The sequence below is a fragment of the Cibotium barometz genome, chromosome 12 (genome assembly GCF_041138505.1).
Source record: "Cibotium barometz isolate CiBa-2024 chromosome 12, ASM4113850v1, whole genome shotgun sequence".
NCBI classification, from domain to species: Eukaryota; Viridiplantae; Streptophyta; class Polypodiopsida; order Cyatheales; family Cibotiaceae; genus Cibotium; species Cibotium barometz.
In genome coordinates, this window is record NC_141057.1 from 10,873,298 (window position 1) to 10,891,149 (window position 17,852).

The 17,852-nt window shown below is 38.8% G+C and overlaps 1 protein-coding gene across 1 annotated transcript; it reads right to left on the reverse strand.

Moving 5' to 3' along the window:
- Nucleotides 1-572: 572 nt before the first annotated feature.
- On the reverse strand, nucleotides 573-4,438 carry LOC147633048 (agamous-like MADS-box protein AGL104). Its single transcript, XM_086805783.1, has 11 exons — nucleotides 4,110-4,438; nucleotides 3,833-3,889; nucleotides 3,639-3,705; nucleotides 3,461-3,522; nucleotides 3,331-3,352; nucleotides 3,168-3,229; nucleotides 2,402-2,501; nucleotides 2,256-2,306; nucleotides 1,964-2,103; nucleotides 1,339-1,723; nucleotides 573-1,052 (listed from the first exon to the last, which is right to left on the reverse strand). The coding sequence occupies exons 1-11, from the start codon at nucleotides 4,292-4,294 to the stop codon at nucleotides 840-842; spliced, it is 1,344 nt and encodes a 447-aa protein (XP_086661909.1). The 5' UTR covers nucleotides 4,295-4,438; the 3' UTR covers nucleotides 573-839.
- Nucleotides 4,439-17,852: the final 13,414 nt, after the last annotated feature.

Genomic DNA, 17,852 nt, shown 5'->3' on the forward strand with positions numbered 1-17,852 from the left:
GTGACAGGTGTCCACGAAGACATCATGAGCTGTGTCGTTTTCGAGGGTGGGCCCGCGTTTGACTTTTACCGAGTACTTTACGGATGCAATGATCAGTGGTGACTCGCGAGTACTAGTGACTCACGTTACCCTAATAGAGCCCTAGCAGTCCACGCTGTGACGCGTATCTGAAACGTGGGCATCCATGCACTTCCATGTACAGTCCATTGAGAGCCTTCGTGCACAAGTGCTGGCCTGTCACGGTGAAGCCTGCACCACACACTTCACTCCTTCACGTCGTAACTACCTTTCAAAACTCAAGAGTCGACTCCGACGAGCGCGATCAAGATCGTGACGTCGGGACTCGGCACTTAATACCCAGCGTATGAATAATAGACCTAAGGTCTCAAATCTCTCTTCACCGTACGTCCTTCATCCCCTACGGCCGGAGTTGGATGGCTGACCGTGAGGGCATTGCAATCCTATGTGTGTGTGCGTTTCTCTGTGTTTAAGCGGGCAGAGTCATACAGCAACGCCGAGCATAAGTCTTGCGCCTAATTAACACCTTGATGGCCATTTCCCTTGTGCGGAGCGAAGCGTGTTGTCAACACTTCCCAAAAACATACAAAAATGATATCCAAAAAGCTTGAGGAGAACTTTCCCGCATCAAAGTCCAACAAATTATGCTGAGAAAATAGTCTGGGCCACTCTAGCCAGAAGCTGCCCAAGAAAACAAGATTTTCTGAACTTCAGTCCACAATTTTTACAAGATCATGATATGGTGAGAGCACTTCATGAGTACATGGGGACTCTACTTTTTCAAGGCTGATCACCTGTCTTGCATAGCAAAAGTCTCTCAATTAATTGGTGTTGTAAGACAAGTCCAAATTGGATGCAAGTGACAAGACATTGTGGTTTGCAACTTGCAAGGGAGGAGGCTCCTGATCACTTGGCATGGCACGTGAGATGGATGGCTGGACATGTGACTCCTGCGTGTTGCCCATTTCAAAATTAGGCGTCATTCCTTGTTCATGCGGCTGCTGACGACCCAGCATTATCCCCACCACAGCTTGCTAATCAAGACAAGATGAGCAAGATATCAGCGAAGAAAGAGGCAATCACTTATTGACCCGGCATCAGCTTGCTAATCAAGTCAAGATGCCATGCATGTAAACACTTATCCACCACAGTACCGTTCAAAGAAGGGACCAATAATGATTAATTCCTCACTTGAGTGTTTAAATGCATATGACACACAATGTGTGTTCGAACATTCACACTATATACTCTACATGCACCTGCACACGTGCCCACACGCACATGCACGCACACGAAATACATAAATATACGCATCCAAACCTGGCTAAGTGGTATTAGATTAAGCACTCCTGATGCAGGTGCCATAGTTGTTGGGTTTACAGTCTGAAATGCAGACTGCCATTCTGAAGGTGGAGAAACAACACTTGAGCTGAAATTCCCATCCATTTCTTGACCCGCATGAGCCTCTTCTGCCTTTGATGTGATGTAATTATGATCTCTAGAGTCCATGTTCACTTTGTCATCCTTGGCCTGCTGCATGCACTGAGTCTCCATATGATATAATTGTCCCAGTCTGAAATGTGACAAGGTCTGTGCATTGGCTTGATCTGACTGTGAAGTGGGCTCCAATTCAGCCACCTGACACAGTGCCCTTGGATACAATGCAGAGCTAGCTGATGAGCACTCCCCCGTGCCTTGTGACTCCCTGGAGCATCAACACACAGATTCTAAACAAGTCTCTAGAAATGTCAATTCTTTCATGCACAATGCCTGAAATCTGAGTTTGGCTTAGCCGGAATACACCTACATGTGTCAAGATATTGCACAAACAGTTGGTGGCTGGTGTTAACACATCGCATCCATCAAATGCAAAGGGCATATAATTTATGTAGTGTGATTCTCGGCAAGACAAGAACATGCTGCGTGCAGGCATTTCTCAAAGTACCTCATAGAAATGATGGTTCCTGGATGTTCGGATACATTTTGAGAGTTGGCCTGAGAATCTCTCAAACTCAACCAACTATGTATAATGTGCTGTGGAAAATGGTGAAGCATGCCTCCAGCTTGTACTTGCATTCCATACAGCTGCATAAGCTTTGAAGTCAATGACTCCAAATTTTTTTAAGGATTTCCAGTATCTAGCATAAACTTACAAGGTTACGACCTATCCTATTGGCAACATGTCAGATTACTAGTCCAGAGGCTTGCAAGTGGAAAATGTATAATGCAAATCTTACTTGTGTACGTGCTGCATCAAACGGTACCAACTGACTGTTTTCCATGGCTTGCTGTGAGCACAATAAAGGAACTTCACATGAGCAAAACTTGCAGCAGAAAGTAGGACGAGAAAAGAAATGCCAGTTAATGAGCTCAAGAGAATCACCTTACGCATCCGCACTGTCTCTAATGCACTCTGCAAATGCTGTTCTAAATTGTCCAGTTGTTGTACAGAATTCACACATTTCAAATCGCCTTCATAGACCCTGGGAGCACATCATACTCAGAGATGGTACTGTGACTATTATTCAATTACAAAACCAAATTATCAATCCTACAATTCTCACAATAACATGCCAGAACAGACTTCCACTATTACATGCAGAATCTGCCATAATACTCATAGTCAAAGGATCTTTGGAGCGTGCATAGCTTGCAATAGCATGCAGAGACTGCGATGACATGCATAGTCAAAAGGCTCCTTGGAATGTCATTCAGTAAGAACTCTGGATCCCAAAGGCTGTTTCAAATGTACCTTTCAAGCTTTACAACATGATTGATCACTCACTTGACAACCTCATAATGGGCTTCTATGAAGAAATTCTTAAAGTTCACTCATAATGATGATAGGCAACAGCACATCTAGCGGCTGCAGCAAGCTGCCTTGACTTGGACCCGTCATCAACGAAGTATCTATAACGTGTGTGTGTGTGTGTGTGTGTGTGTGTACCACCACACCCCAAATAATCTGGCCATTTATATCTCATGAACCGCGATGCCATTACGTTACCAGGAATTGGTTTTATTACGTTCATGGATGGTTCATGGGATATGCAAACAGATAATGTAATGCATCTTTGACTTTCAATTTACGAATTTAAAAAAAGAGAGTTTATCAAATAGAATGGAGAGATGATTAAGGCAAAATGCACCTAAGCCTGTTCTCCATATCTTGTAGCTGGACTTGGGTCCTTTGAATCTCATATTGAAGAGTCTGCTCAGGCACGAATAGTTTAAGGGGTCTCAACAAAGCAACGAGGCTTGACTTTGAGTGTTTATTACTAGATAATCAACTCATGAAATGGGCTAACTTACCTCCAAGCTGGTAACACGTGAGCTGCACAAGATAAAGCAGAAATGAGAACAATCGAGGCCGGAGGCTTGCAGCATATGTTGACCATCAATCTCACATTGATATGATCGGATGATGTTTTGTTATAATTACCTGGAGAGCTGAATAGCCATGTAGCTCTCTTGTTTAAGTTTCTTGGCCGCTTTCATTAGTATCTGATTAAGTGAGCAAACAAATCGGTTTTCATTCTTTCATGTATTTTGAATTTAAAGAGAAAGTCTATAAGAGGAGCAGAGATTAACTAATTTGTTTGAAAAAAGTAAGTAATTACTTCAGGATTTTCTATCCCTCGAGGGGCGTTTGATTCGTGGCGACTATCGAACCATTTGAGACACTGGCTGCAATGAGAAATAGACGAGGAAAAAATGAGAGAGAGAGAGAGAGAGAGAGAGAGAGAGAGAGAGAGAGAGAGAGAGAGCTATTCAGGATGAAGCTACTTTTGTTAGCAATGGTGAAGCGAGCTACCTTTTAGTTCTTTCGTGGTCTGAGAGGTTGGCAAATCGAGTGATGACATCTTCGATCCTGAAGAAAGGCAATAAAAGAATGGGACTGATCCATTGAAGGTGCAGGAAAAGTGTGTGTGTGTACTGTGTGTGTGTGAGAGAGAGAGAGAGAGAGAGAGGAGAAGAAGAATGGGACTGATCAATCGAAGGTATAGAGAAAGTGTGCGCGCGCGCGCGCAAGCCTTCGTGTGTACGTGTGTGTGTGTGTGTGTGAGAGAGAGAGAGAGAGAGAGAGAGACCTCTTTTTGCCGGCGAAGTGGTTGAGCCTTCCTGAAGGCGAGAACATGATGAGGGCGATGTCGATGTCGCAGAGGACGGAGAGCTCGTAGGCCTTCTTGATCAGCCCATTTCGCCTCTTCGAGTACGTCACTTGCCTATTGGTCGGGTTCTCAATCTTCCTAATCTCCAGCTTCACCCTCCCCATATCCTTAATCAATCCCAATTTATTAGTATATAACCTACTAATCCAAATAAAATACCCTGATTATCTTGACCTAATCGCCAATTACCGCCATCACTGAAAGTCTTTCAACGCCTTTTCCCCTAAAAACACTCTCCTTTCCCTGTCAGCCGACCTTCCATGCTGTCTCTGTCATGCAAAAGTTTAAAGGAAGGGGGAGGAAAATCAAACAGCTGGTGGTAATACTGCTGTGAAGTCTCAGATAATTGCATGCGCTTAACAACCAAGTATGTATGAAATAATACGGTGTTGATCTTGGTGATAAACGCACCTTGCTTTACCAAATTAGGGCATACTAGAAGTGGAACTTGCAGTAGAGCAGTCGGTTTACTGGTAGCAGAAAAGGCAGCTACTGCATGCAGATACTACGGTCGAGTCTGCGGCGGCGTTAGGATGAATCTTGACGTTGAGTGGCAGCAGATCAACTGACTGAGTGTGGGCATGGACGTATAGAACAAGCGATGATGATCCAACCTCCTGTAGGCTGTGAGCCAGAAGAGCTACGGCTCACGAGCAAGCTGAGCGATGGCAAATAATGATGAAAAATATACATGAAGCTCCCTCCCTATATTGTAATTTTCCATGCCTCTGCTGCTGCATGGTGGGCCGCCAGTGCATGGACACGCCGCTGCTGTGAATGTTGCGACTAGGCTGCTGCTACTTACGACTTCCTTTGTCTTTTTGCCCCTCAACGACCATGCTAATCTCCCTCGCCGATCCCTTAATCGCCTCGCTTAACCTCGTCATTGATTGAACCCCCGGTGCTCCCCACCACTCGACATTCATTGCCCCTAGCATCTCGCACCAACAACGCGTAAAAGACAACACTCCAAGTGGTAGCCTTCCATGAATTCCATAGCTACGCGCCCGGACCTTGGCCCTTTGCTTCATCGAGTCATCGCCATTGACCAGCATCAGAGTGGCATTTTTATCACCATCCCCATGATCGACAATATCCATTTTAACGTTTATGCTAGGTGGTGTTTATGCTAGGTGGTGTCTACACATCCTCATGAGTCACGATTCACGAGCACACTCTTTACTAGCCGTGCTAGTATGCTACCAAAGGTAATGTGCCCAAGCTTTTAGGTTGTTGGTCATCGGGGATGGATGTTGAGTAGAGAGGGGAGCTTTATGTTGCTCTTTTTTTACCTGCCTAGCATAGTAAGCACCCATGTTGCTCTTTTTTTTGCCTTCCTACAGCATGTGTATATATTGTCAACCAAACTTTGGAACGTAGGTAACCACAATAGTTGACCAATAAACTGGCCTAGAGAAGATAATTAGCTTGTCACAAGCAAAGATGTAATTGGTGCACATCCAAACTTTGGAATGTAGGTACCAACAATAGTTGACCAATAAACTGGCCTAGAGAAGATTAGCTTGTCACAAGCAAAGATGTAATTGGTGCACATCAAGAGGTTGAACAGAGCAAGGATACATTTATAGTGCCTAGTGCAAGTTTACAAAACCAAGGTGCATGTTAGCATCATCGACATTCTATCATCGAGCTCATGTTCAATAGCTTTGACAACATCATCATCATTTTCATTGATTTTTGCATTCATGTGAGTAACATTCTACAATCTACACTTTGCCATTTTTCATACAGTTTGCAGGTTTTGTGGCCACCATCAGTGATCTATTGGCAGCCATCTCGGTTGCACTCTCAATGGGCATTGATAGTACCTCTACAGGTAGTTAGAATGTTCATATTTTAAATGAGAGATTCGTTATTTGCAGGTTGAAATGGTAGGCATTGACGTATTTGGGATGCTTTCTATTGAGGATAAACTTGACGGGACCAACTACCCATTGTTGTCCTATATAATACATCATGTATTAGTTATCCAAAAGGGCTTTGGAATATTGTTATGGTATTGAGGAATGCCCTATCTCACTAGCATAGGATAATATATGCACTTTGGATAGTGATACTCATTCAAGAGTAACTGTGGCATCATCCTCATCCACACCTCCCAGTGCAAAACAAGCCTACTCTTGTCATCCCACTATAGTGGGATGGTAGGGATGCACATGCACATGCATTGGTGGCACTCTCCATGAAAAGGAGGATTATTTCTCATCTTCACTCATGTAAAACTACCAAGCGAGCTTGGGATACACTTGTTGTGCTTTACCAAGTGCGTAACCAGGTACGAGTGGCCTACTTGTGCAAATAGTTAGAGTCCGAGCATATGAATGAGGGAGACTAATAGTTATCACAAGGATCACAGATCTCAGAGAGTAGCTTATATGTATTGATGAGGTCTATCTAGGCACTTCATTGGTGTCTATTGTTCGCATAGCTTTATCGGACTCATACTAGGGTTTTGAATCTATACTTCAACTCATGATGAAGGGTAACACCAATGCTCTTATGTTTGATGAGTTGGTTATAGTGCTCTTATAAGAAGAGCAATTTGGAAAAACTGAACTAATATGTGTATGGAAGATCAGACATTCGTTGCCAGCCAAAAAGGTAAAGGTAAAGCCTTTTCTTAGGGTGGCTACAAGCCAAAGATAGAATTAGACCAGTTTTTTGGCAAGGATGTCGATAAGAAGGGGGGTGATAAGCCTACGAATAAAGACAGCGCAACTATTGTCTGAAGCCAGGCCATTATATCAATGAATATAGAAGAAGGTTGGAGAAGGAGAAGAAAGAGTTTGGCATGGCCATGGTTTCGATGCATCAGCACACCAAGTGCTGAAAAGAAGGAGTCAATGAACTATGCATATGATGATTGGGTGCACTTTAGTTATGAGCCTTTTGTCCAAGATGTATGCATGTTAGTGACAGATTAGCATGTCTAGTATTTTGATAGTGGTGCTAGCAAGCACATTACTTCTTAGTGTGATTTGTTTTCCTCCCTTTATTCTGCTCCTCAAGGAGACATAGTCACATGTGCAAACATCTCCTAATATACAATGAAAGGAGTTTGGTAAGGTTGTACTCATTTTATTGTAAATGGTGGAATAGTCACTCTCTCAGAAGTCTTGTTTGTTCTAGGAATTAAAAAGAACTTGCTATTAGTTGCTAGGGTAGGCCTAGTGGCCATATTTATTTATGACAGGTGTATAGTTCATGACTGGAGTAATGAAGACATGACTATCATATACTCAGCCATAGGTTTTACAAGTTGGACAAGTATGAGAGATTGGCATAGAATGCTTATTGCGTTACTACCACACATACTATGAGTGACACGAAGCTATGGCATGCCCATTTTGGTCACTTAAATTTTGGTAGTTTGTTGTGCCTTAAAAGGTAAGAGATGGTGCCAGATTTGCTAAAGCTTGAGGCCCCTATTAAACACGTATATGAGGGGTGCATTTTGGGCAAGATGTAATAGGTATCATTCTCGAAAGATGGATTAGGTGATGCATGTGGTCCTATGAGGATACCATCAATTGGGGGATAATCGAGGGATATCTATAATTTATAACTTTTATTTGATGAATACTCCAGGCAGAAGTGTGTCCTCGAAGGAAAATTCAGAGGTTTTTACATGCTTTGGATACTTTGTTTCTATGGCTGAAAATGTGTATAGATTGAGGGGGAGAATAAATGTCAAAGGAGTTTCATGAATATATAGCAAAAAGAGGCATAAAACATCAATGCATAGAGTCTTATGCACCTCAGGGAAATGGTGTAGCTTAGAGGAAGAACATATCTGTCATGGAGATAACAATAGCACGTTGCATGGTTAAAGTCCAGAATTTGCCTCATGTTTTTTGGTTGAAGTTATGTGTGTCACTTATGTGCTAAAAAGATTCCCCACAATGTTATGAGGAGTAAATTTATGGAATATATATTTCCATGTTTTTGATTATTTATGAATTGGAGTTAAATCTGGGTGATTGTAGCTTACTTTATGCGTATGCGAGTGAATCAATATATGCATGGGAGTATTGGTTACATCATCTTTACATCATCTTGATTGATGATATGAGTTTCATATGGTTGTTTATATTTTTTTTATCAATTAATTTATTAATTGATTAGCTTAGTTGATGTAAGTGAAGATCATTGGATTAGATAATGGAGGCACGCTAGTGGTGGGTCATGAATTTTTTGAGATGACCGATTTTGAGTGTCGACAAATAATATTCGCTTTTGTGACACAAAATGCCATTAATTCCTTTTGGGCACCATCCATATTTATTAATGATGCATATACTATTTGGGACATGTGAAAGCTCCCTTGTGCATATTTAATTCTTCAAGATATGTACACCTTTATATGGTTTTAGATTCATACCAAAAGGAAGTGTGGACTCACTCTTGTGTGGGGGCGAATTGGACCCAATCTTGTGTCTTGGAGTAATTTTCTATTCTGCTTATGCTTTGTATTTAATATTGTTGCAATCAATTATTTGGGTTCATATGAACATCCCACTATAACCAAGGACTTATAGACAAATACTTCATATGAAGCTTAGAATGGAAGGAAGCCCTATGTGGCTCATTTTATGTGTTTTTGTTTGTCTTCTTGCTTATGCTCTTGTGCCTGAGAAACAATGAAATAATGTAGCTGTTGTGCTGATAAGGCAGTACAATGCATTTTTGTGGAATGCAGCTTAGAAAGAAAAGGATATAAACTCGAACATCAAACCACAGGCAGATTTTTGTGAGCAGAGATGTTGTCTTTGTTGTTGAGAACTCAGTTCAACCCATGCTTTTATGTAAAAAACAACAAAGTGTATACTTACATAACATCTTTGATAAAATCCTACCTTTGTACAATATCGGGCAACCTCCACCATATTGGATGATCGAGAAGATTTCTTAGAGCTATCTATTCATATAACCGTCTCCCTATCCTTGCTATATTAGATGTTATTGAGGTTAGTATATAATGATTCCAAAACACAAGGGTGGCTAGAAGCATATGACACTTACCTATATAATAAACTTTATGAAAGCACTCTATACCCCCCACATGGAATTATTAAATTATATCAGGAAATTGTTTCTACATTAAGGTAGAAGGGGGAGATATTGACACATTATCAAGAACACCAACTTTTGCATCCTCCCCCTTTACATCTTTTGGGGCTTGCTCACCTTGTGGATCAGGTAGCCTTGGCCTCTAGGGCATCTTCTTTATCCTCCTCTTTATACCTAATCTTTGCCTAGTTTTGCAAGAATCTCTTTGTGGGTGGAAATAAAAGTAGCCAAGTTGTTAAAACCCTAAGATCTCTCTAGATAATTGTTATGCATAAAACATGCATAAAGCAGGCATAAACTCAACCACCCAACCACCCCCGAGCCCAAGGGATGCACACATGAATAATGAATGAAATACATCATACCTCTACCTTGATGTCCCATACCATCAAGAGGTATAATACAAACCAATAGCATGTAGCTATAGTGTGAATGGTAGGTGAGGAGATATGGACCTCTACACAAGAGACCATAGCATGAGCCTCCAAGCCATCAAGCTCCAAGCTCCAAAGCCCACCAAGCTCCCTTGAGTGTGCCCCATGCCCCTATTATATAGGAGGGCCCTCAAGTGACTCTTGACTTTCCATTCCTTATGTGTGACCCTTGGATGCCTGACCCTAACCTTAACCCTTAAGGTTAGTCCTAACCCATGCTCCACTAGAGCTTGTTCCCATGCTCCCATGCTCACAAGTCTAATGTGGGTTAGCCTCCTAGTATATGCACACATAATGTGTATATAACATAGCACACATAGTGTACATATAACATACTTCCCCTCTCTCAAAACATTGCACTCTTGCAATGAAAAGAAGAAGAACTGCGCTGAACAAACTCAACCGACTCCCAAGTCGAATTCTCAATTTCCCTATCTTTCCACCTAATTTTAACCTCAGGGATTAGTCAACTACAAAGTTTCCTTTCCCTGAATTCAAGTACCTTATCAGGTTCATGTGGAACATAAGATAATTCATCGACTTCAACGAGTTCTTGAGGAGTAACTGTGTCATCCTCACCTCCCAGTTTCCCTTTCAATCTATCGATATGAAAGACTGGATGAACTCTAACAATTGGAGATAGTTTTAGTTCATACGCAACCGTGCCAATCCGATATATAACTCGAAATGGACCACAATATCTAGGAGATAAATTCGAGCATTTTCCCATTGACAAAGTCTGAGAATCTTTAAGAACATTAAAATAAATCAACGCTCCTGGTTCAAAAGACCGAGATGAGCGTCCCCTATCAGCATAAAACCGTGCCCTATCATGAGCACTCCTGATAGAATCCCGAGCTTCGGTCAGAATTTCCTACATATCTCGCAAGAAATCCCTCGATGCATCAAGCTCGATGTCCTTAAGACTGACATCAATAGGTGCCCTGAGATGATACCCATACATAAGTATGCACGGATTAAAATAATAGCCGTAAATTTAGAACTCTTATAGGCAAATTCCATCATTGAAATATTTTCCAATATGATGATTTTCTAGAGACATGCACGAAGCATATACTCTACAATCTGATTCATACACTCTGTTTGCCCATCAGACTACTGCGGATGATCAGAACAATTCACATTCAAAGTAACTTCCTCGTTGTAAACCATTCGGAATAAAGTAGGAAAACATGGCATTATAACAGCAGAAACCAGGGATTCATCGGTGCCCCGACATACCCACATCTGCATATGGAATACTCAACGTCTCGAGTTATCCATATCAACATAAAGAATCATCAACGTCTCGATGAGACACATATGTCCATCCGTAAACCTATCAGGTTGATTGTGTAAATCACCTAAAGTACGGAACTAAAGAAAGAAATGCCAACAAAGAAAGAATCCAAATTTCCTTATCCGAACACAACAAGATAAACTTGTTTGAACTCTAAAGAAAGAGATTTCAACAAGTGAAAATGCCGACGAGATTACCCTCATCAAAACATGCAGGTTATAGATAAAAGAAGTTTATCTAAAGAATGCCCACACTATAACTTCTAGTGAATTTAGAAAATAAGATTGTCTTTGAATGTTGAGGTCAACATGCTAAGTGATGTAAGCAAAGCAACAATCTTGAGCCCAAATTATCCCATAAGATAATATATGTGAGGGATCCCTAGCGTCCCATACCACCATGATACCACCCATACATACCTTAACAATTTGAAACTCCCTAGTATGCCGTCTAGGAACATATGAATGAAATCCTGTATAAAAGGAATAAGATGGCCTTATCCAGACTTTCACATACTAAACCTGTCTCTATATACTTGAGACTACATCAAGGAATAAATCCTTCTGAGTACATCATTAGAAAAGAAATTGAATTATTGGCGCCTTTCTAATGATAACTACCCAAAACACAATAAAGTTAGGGTAGAAAAATAACTCACCTAGATATATAAGCAACTAGGTATCCGAGTTGGAATATACATAAGAGTACGAGAAATATACTCCAAAATTATGTGCAGGTAAATGCTACCTTCAAAGCACATGCAATATTCAAAAGATCAAAAGATCCTTCTAAAACCATGGATAAAAGCATAGAAGCTACTCCAATCCATAAAAACCATAGTTGATCATAAAAATCAATGCATACCATCTAATGGACATAAATCATGCCAAAAGAAGCATTTAAATTGGTGGCCAACTCATCAATCTGGAGTATATGAACATTATGTTGTTCAAATAAAACTCCAAAGTAAGAAAGTGAAACACATGTGTGTAGCACTCAATAAGAAAACCCCTAGACACAAGTGATCTAGGCAGAACCTGATGAGTCCATAAAAACTTGGAAAACATCCAATAAAAATCCACCAAAATAAATCGATCAACTGACCCATGATAGAGTTTGTCTTAGGCTTAATAAATTAAGCACAAACCACACTTTAATAAGTGCAAAATAAATTATCATGGAAAAGTGTCAAAGGTGAAAACACTTTGAACAAAAATTATAGCCAAATTAAGGAACATGTCGAAAAAGAATGGCTAAAGAATGGTAAAAAATCATGAATACATTGTTTAGAATTAATCCAAACATGAATATCCATTAATACGAGATATAATCGTATTAATAATATGCGAATAACACGCATCTATCTAATGTCAGCACGAGGAAACGTACTTCAACATTAAATAACTCTCGAAAATATTAATTTCTCGAGAAAAAGAATTATCATGATTTTTTCCTAATTTTTCCAAATTTTACAGGGCCTCAAAATATAATAATTTTGAATTCCTTAAACCTATCCTATGGCATTCCAAACCTATATTTTTCCAGAAAATTTTTAGCAATTTAATTTGTCAAAATACCATTGATATTTTAAAAATACCAATTTTTAGGATTTCTAAAAATAATTTTTAGAAATTTCCTAATTTTCCCTGAGAATCCCATCGTTCACGAAATTTCCAATTCCGCCCGACAATTCTCAAATCCAATGAAAATTTTCAATTTTAATGGATTTTTCTAATTTTCTGGGTCAAAAAATATATTTTTAAAGGAATTTGAATGGTCATGGGCGCCCGAATGGACACACCACATGCCAAACACCAACCCCACATTTTCTCGAAATTTAAAATAACCTTTGTCTAATTTTCCACTAATTTTCAGGAATTTTTTTGAAATTTTTAATCAACCCCGAACGCATTTAGAATACGAACGGTCAAAAAATTTCGGAATTCCAACGGTTTTCCCGGAATACGGAAAGCCAAAAGTTTTGGGAAAATGAAAAGACAAAAAAAAATTCGGAATGTGAAAGGTCAAAGGTTTCCGGAATACGGAAGGTCAAAAGTTTTTCCGGAATTCGGAAAGCCAAAAGGTTTTGGGAAAACGGAAAGCCAAAGGTTTTCCGGAAGTTGAAAAGCCAATATTTTTCAATAAGAAATTTTCAGGATTTTTTCTGAGATTTTTTACTCAAATCCAGTAATTTTCAGAAACTTCCAGGCTTTTTCCCAAGCTTTTTCCTTGAAATAAATTCAAAAGCCTTTTTTTTGAAATAAAAAAAACTCATTTTTTTTAAAAAAAATGAAAAAAATGAATATATGTTTTATTAAGGCTTTTAGCCTTTTGATTTTTTTAGGGGGGGGGGCGATTTTTCGCCGGCGGCTGCTGCGCAGCCCCCCCCCCTCCCGTCGCCTGCGCATGGACCAGAGAGAGAGAGAGATAAGATTCTCTCTTCTCCCTTCTCTCCTCCCTTTCCTCTCAACTTTCATTTTCATTCTCTTTCTCCAATCTCCTCTCTCTGCTAAACAGAGATTAATTTAATCCATTGATTAATTTTTTAATTAAACATATCTTAATCATAATTATCATTAATTATGATTAATGTTTAAAAAAAAATCATTTTAAAGAGATTTTCTCACGGAAAAAATGAGAAAAAATCAGATTTGAGAAACGGAGAGGACCCCACGCACACGGGAGAGCATCTCATGCATCAACACGCTGTCCCCTACTGAATTTCAGTAGAAATTGACAGAATTTGATCGCATTCCCGCGGAAAAAACCCGCAAAAAATGTATAAAAATACATTTTTAATCAAAAAAATGCTCAAAAAATTCCTAAAAAATTAGGAAAAAATTTCTAAAAATTCTAGAAATTCAGGGAATCCATCCTCTCAAAAATATCCACCATAAACTTTATGGTATTTTTGAAAAAAAATCCATTAATGCTCGATTTTAACCATAAAAAATAGAAAAAAATAGCATTAACTCACGGTATTCCCCCGCAACGTCGATTCGTCCATTGAATTGAAGTACCACACGTTCCAATCACCATAACGATGATCCATGTGCATTTCATCAACACAAATCAACAAAAGATAACATTTTATTAGTAAATATTAAAATTTACTAAAAAAAATCAACAATTAAATAGAGATTGCTTCTTCCATGCCCACTCTCTTTAATTTTTTACTGTTCAATTAATTGCATGAACTATAATGCATGACCACATGGAAATTGTCAATGTACTACTTAGTTTTTGAAGTTGCCTGACGTGCTAGTGTGAATCATTAATGAGTTTAACCTTATTGGATATATTCTTGAGAATGCATGCAGTCCTTAGTTAACCTTGGAATACGATTGTCTTAGGTCTAGGGTCAAACCATCTTAATGCTTGACACCTGGCCATGTGTGTGTTGACCTCTAGGACATAGCTTTTACCCCTTTGTCGAAAGGATGCAAGACAAATTATAGTTCAGGAGCGAAGATCAAAAGAAATAGATTAAAAAAAAAGCCTACAATAAAAGGCAATACAAGTCTATGATGTGCTTTAATGTTGGCCTATCACCTTATTGATACTTGGTAGGCGAGGAGTATTCTACTCCAAACCGATGCCTTGGTTGGTAGGGGGTAGCCTTGCCTAAGGTGAACTAATAGATTCCTGGATAATGCCTTGTGTTAAACATGGTACCAGGATCGATGTTAGTTTTGCCTTAGGAAGGTCGCCATTATGTGTAAAAATTGTCACGTGCATTAAAAAAAAAAAAGGCAAAAGGCTCCTGTAACTCTGATGTTTCTTGTGTCCCTAGGCTCGTGGTATTAACTTGTTCTTAGAGTAGACACAGTGTGGTCATCTGTTTATTTATTAAGCTTGGTTATTTTCCTTGACTTAGGCCAGTTATAAACCTTGATTAACCTTTGACACCTTGCTAACTCTTGATTTACTTTCAATAATTTTAAATTCCTGTTAATTTGCTACACTAGCTCATTCATGTGACCCTTAAACCAAGTTCTCATATCAGCTTCCATTGTGGTCTAACATGCTTGAATTTATACACTTTATATCTTTTGAATTCCAGCATACTTTCACTCTACTTCCCTGTTTTACAGACGGTCTACCACAACAACCCTCTCGAGCTTACCATACCATAGCTTCCGAGGACGGAATCTATATCAGGAAGGGGGGCATGTTAACCTATGAGACGGACATTTAGACGTACTATGTTTTACGTCATTAATTTAAATATTCTGAGTCATGGGCCGGGCTTGTCGGCACCATATGTTAAAGATGAAGGGATTGGGTGATCGCCGATGAGAGGCGCACCTTGAATATCAGTAGGATAAGGGTTAGGGTCGACCGGCCATGTATGGGCGCCCAAGTGTGAACGGCCAAGTCACCTATAAGAGTCAAATGTAACCCTAAAATCCTCATTCTCATGTGTTGTGATACAAGAGTGCTCTTGCCTTATCTCTTTGGTTTCCTTCTCCTGCGTGTGAGAGAGAGAGAGAGAGAGAGTGAGAGAGCGATCGAGCACTGTGTTGCGGCACGACGGCGGAGAGGCGGTAGAGCGGCGACGGCGGCTCCTTCTTCACTGCGACGCGGGAATCCTTCAAGGGGGCAGTTAAGCGGTGAGTGATACACCTTTTGCATTCTGTTTGAGCTTGCCTTCCTGGTTGTATGCTTGCAGCCATTCGTGGCTCGCATACGGTGTTCGGCAAGTCCTCAGCTACGACCTGTGCGGCAAAAGCGCACAATTCTTAGTCTTATTTTTAATTGTAATGTCCTTTATATGTATATATTTTTTAAATGGACAAGATCTAAACCATTTTCCTTTTATACGTGCAAATGCAAGAAATATGAAAGGTTATAAGTTCTATACATAGACAGAAGAGATAATGAAGAAAGATGGATTAATGGCACATAAACACATACAACAAATTTAAATGGGTATTAATGTACCCCAACAATCAGGGTTTTTTCAAAGTCAAGATACAAGACAAAGGGGATTGGGACAAAGTATTATAAAGGTAGAACAGTAAACTTTAAAAGTAGAAATATTGATGGGAGTGCACAAAAATGGAGGTATTAATCTAACATGTGTATATGCACAAAGAAATCTCCCTGCACCCAAATAATAAAATTCCAAAACACAAGCCTAATGGTAAGAAGATGACTTTCTAATTAAGTAGCACATTGTTTTTATATTTCAATTTTTGAGATAAAGATATGCTGTGTCTGGTATGTCATTCAACATTATATCTATAGAAAAGAATGACAATATGTGAATTGCTTAAGTGGAAAGCTAAATGTTTTTAATGCTGAAATTGGAACTTTGTTATATGAGGGAGAGAATGCTAGCTTCTTAGCATCACAACCTATATTTTTCTATGATTCCTTGTACGTTGTGCCATCAAGGATTATTAAGTATGGTTCCTTATAGTCCATGTCACTCCCATTATTGTCAAGTCTAGATTCTTAGCATCACAACCTATATTTTTCTATGATTCCTTGTACATTGTGCCATCAAGGATTATTAAGTATGGTACCTTGTAGCCCATGTCACTCCCATTATTGTCAAGTCTCCAATTATGACCACAACCTACTATAGATGTGATTATTTCTTGCAAGGTAAAACTTGCAAATGATGTGAAAACTTCAATGAAACCAAGAAGAGGCTCAAAAGACATTCACCTTAGTTAGTTTATTCCCTTTGGCTATTTTGTTCACTTATTTGCAACTTGTAAAGAATTGAAGAAAATGAAGATTACATACAGGATGAAACGTCTCTTGGGTGAGCAATGGGATACAAAGATAACCTATCAAGGTGACATTGTTGAGTGTTGAGTTTTAAAATCTTATGTTACATTTGGATAATAAGTTGGTTAGTGTGATTATAAGCTCTATTTTTGAGTAATTACACTACATATAATTTCTTAACTTTTTATTATGTGATGAATAGGTACTTTAATACTTGTTGACAAACATTATGTATGCAATTTGTCTATAGGTATTTTATTACTTGACAAACATTATGTATGCAATTTGTTTATAGGAGGTTGAGACTTATGAAAAAGGAATGGTTTAACATGGACCAAGATATATGCGATGATTCTATAATGGTGAAATTGAACATTATTTGGGGAGATTATGAAATAAAAATAGTAATTGTGGAAGGAAGGCCATTGGCCAACTTAGCATTTATTAGACAAGAGATTTCCTTGATGTTGATTGACCCTCCTACTAATTTTTAATTTAAGTTAGATGGTAAGAAATTGAGGAGTAGATTTGAGCACTCCTTCACCTGTATACAGTGTATTACTCCCCACATCTTAGAGATTCTGGATTGATGTTATTGATAATTTACTAATTTTAATTACTTTGGTATTTCTCAAATTTTTATTTTATTTAATTTGTAATAAAAAATTCATCAAACCATCTTATCTATAGTAGTAAACTTTCAAATGCAATAAAGCTTTGTAATATAACTACTACATCTAATCTACCTTTTAAATGCACTAAGAATTTATAATTTTAAAAACGCATAGATCATGAAATATAAAACATTATAATGTAAAGTTAAAAATAACATTTTTTATTGGAAAAGAAAAACGTTTATATGGACAAAATGAATGTTTGTATTGAGAATGCAAAAATAGCTCCAGACAAATTATATAAAAAAGATGGCACAAAAAAACAACGTTTTTTATCTGAAAGGAAAACATTTATATGGATAGAATAAATGTTTGTATTAAGAATGCAAAAAGAAGATCCAGTGCTCAAAAAATAAAAGAATAATAGAGTATTCACAAAGGACAAAAGAAAAGTATACAAAAAAGATGGCATAAAAAACTT

What these genes read in the sequence shown, in the direction of transcription:
- LOC147633048 (XM_086805783.1), bottom strand. Translation starts at nt 4,294, where the DNA reads ATGGGGAGGGTGAAGCTGGAGATTAGGAAGATTGAGAACCCGACCAAT. An exon ending in GAGGGATAGAAAATCCTGAA is followed by an intron (nt 3,523 to 3,638) that starts GTAATTACTTAC and finishes TCACTTAATCAG; the next exon opens with ATACTAATGAAAGCGGCCAA. An exon ending in AGACAGTGCGGATGCGTAAG is followed by an intron (nt 2,307 to 2,401) that starts GTGATTCTCTTG and finishes TTGTGCTCACAG; the next exon opens with CAAGCCATGGAAAACAGTCA.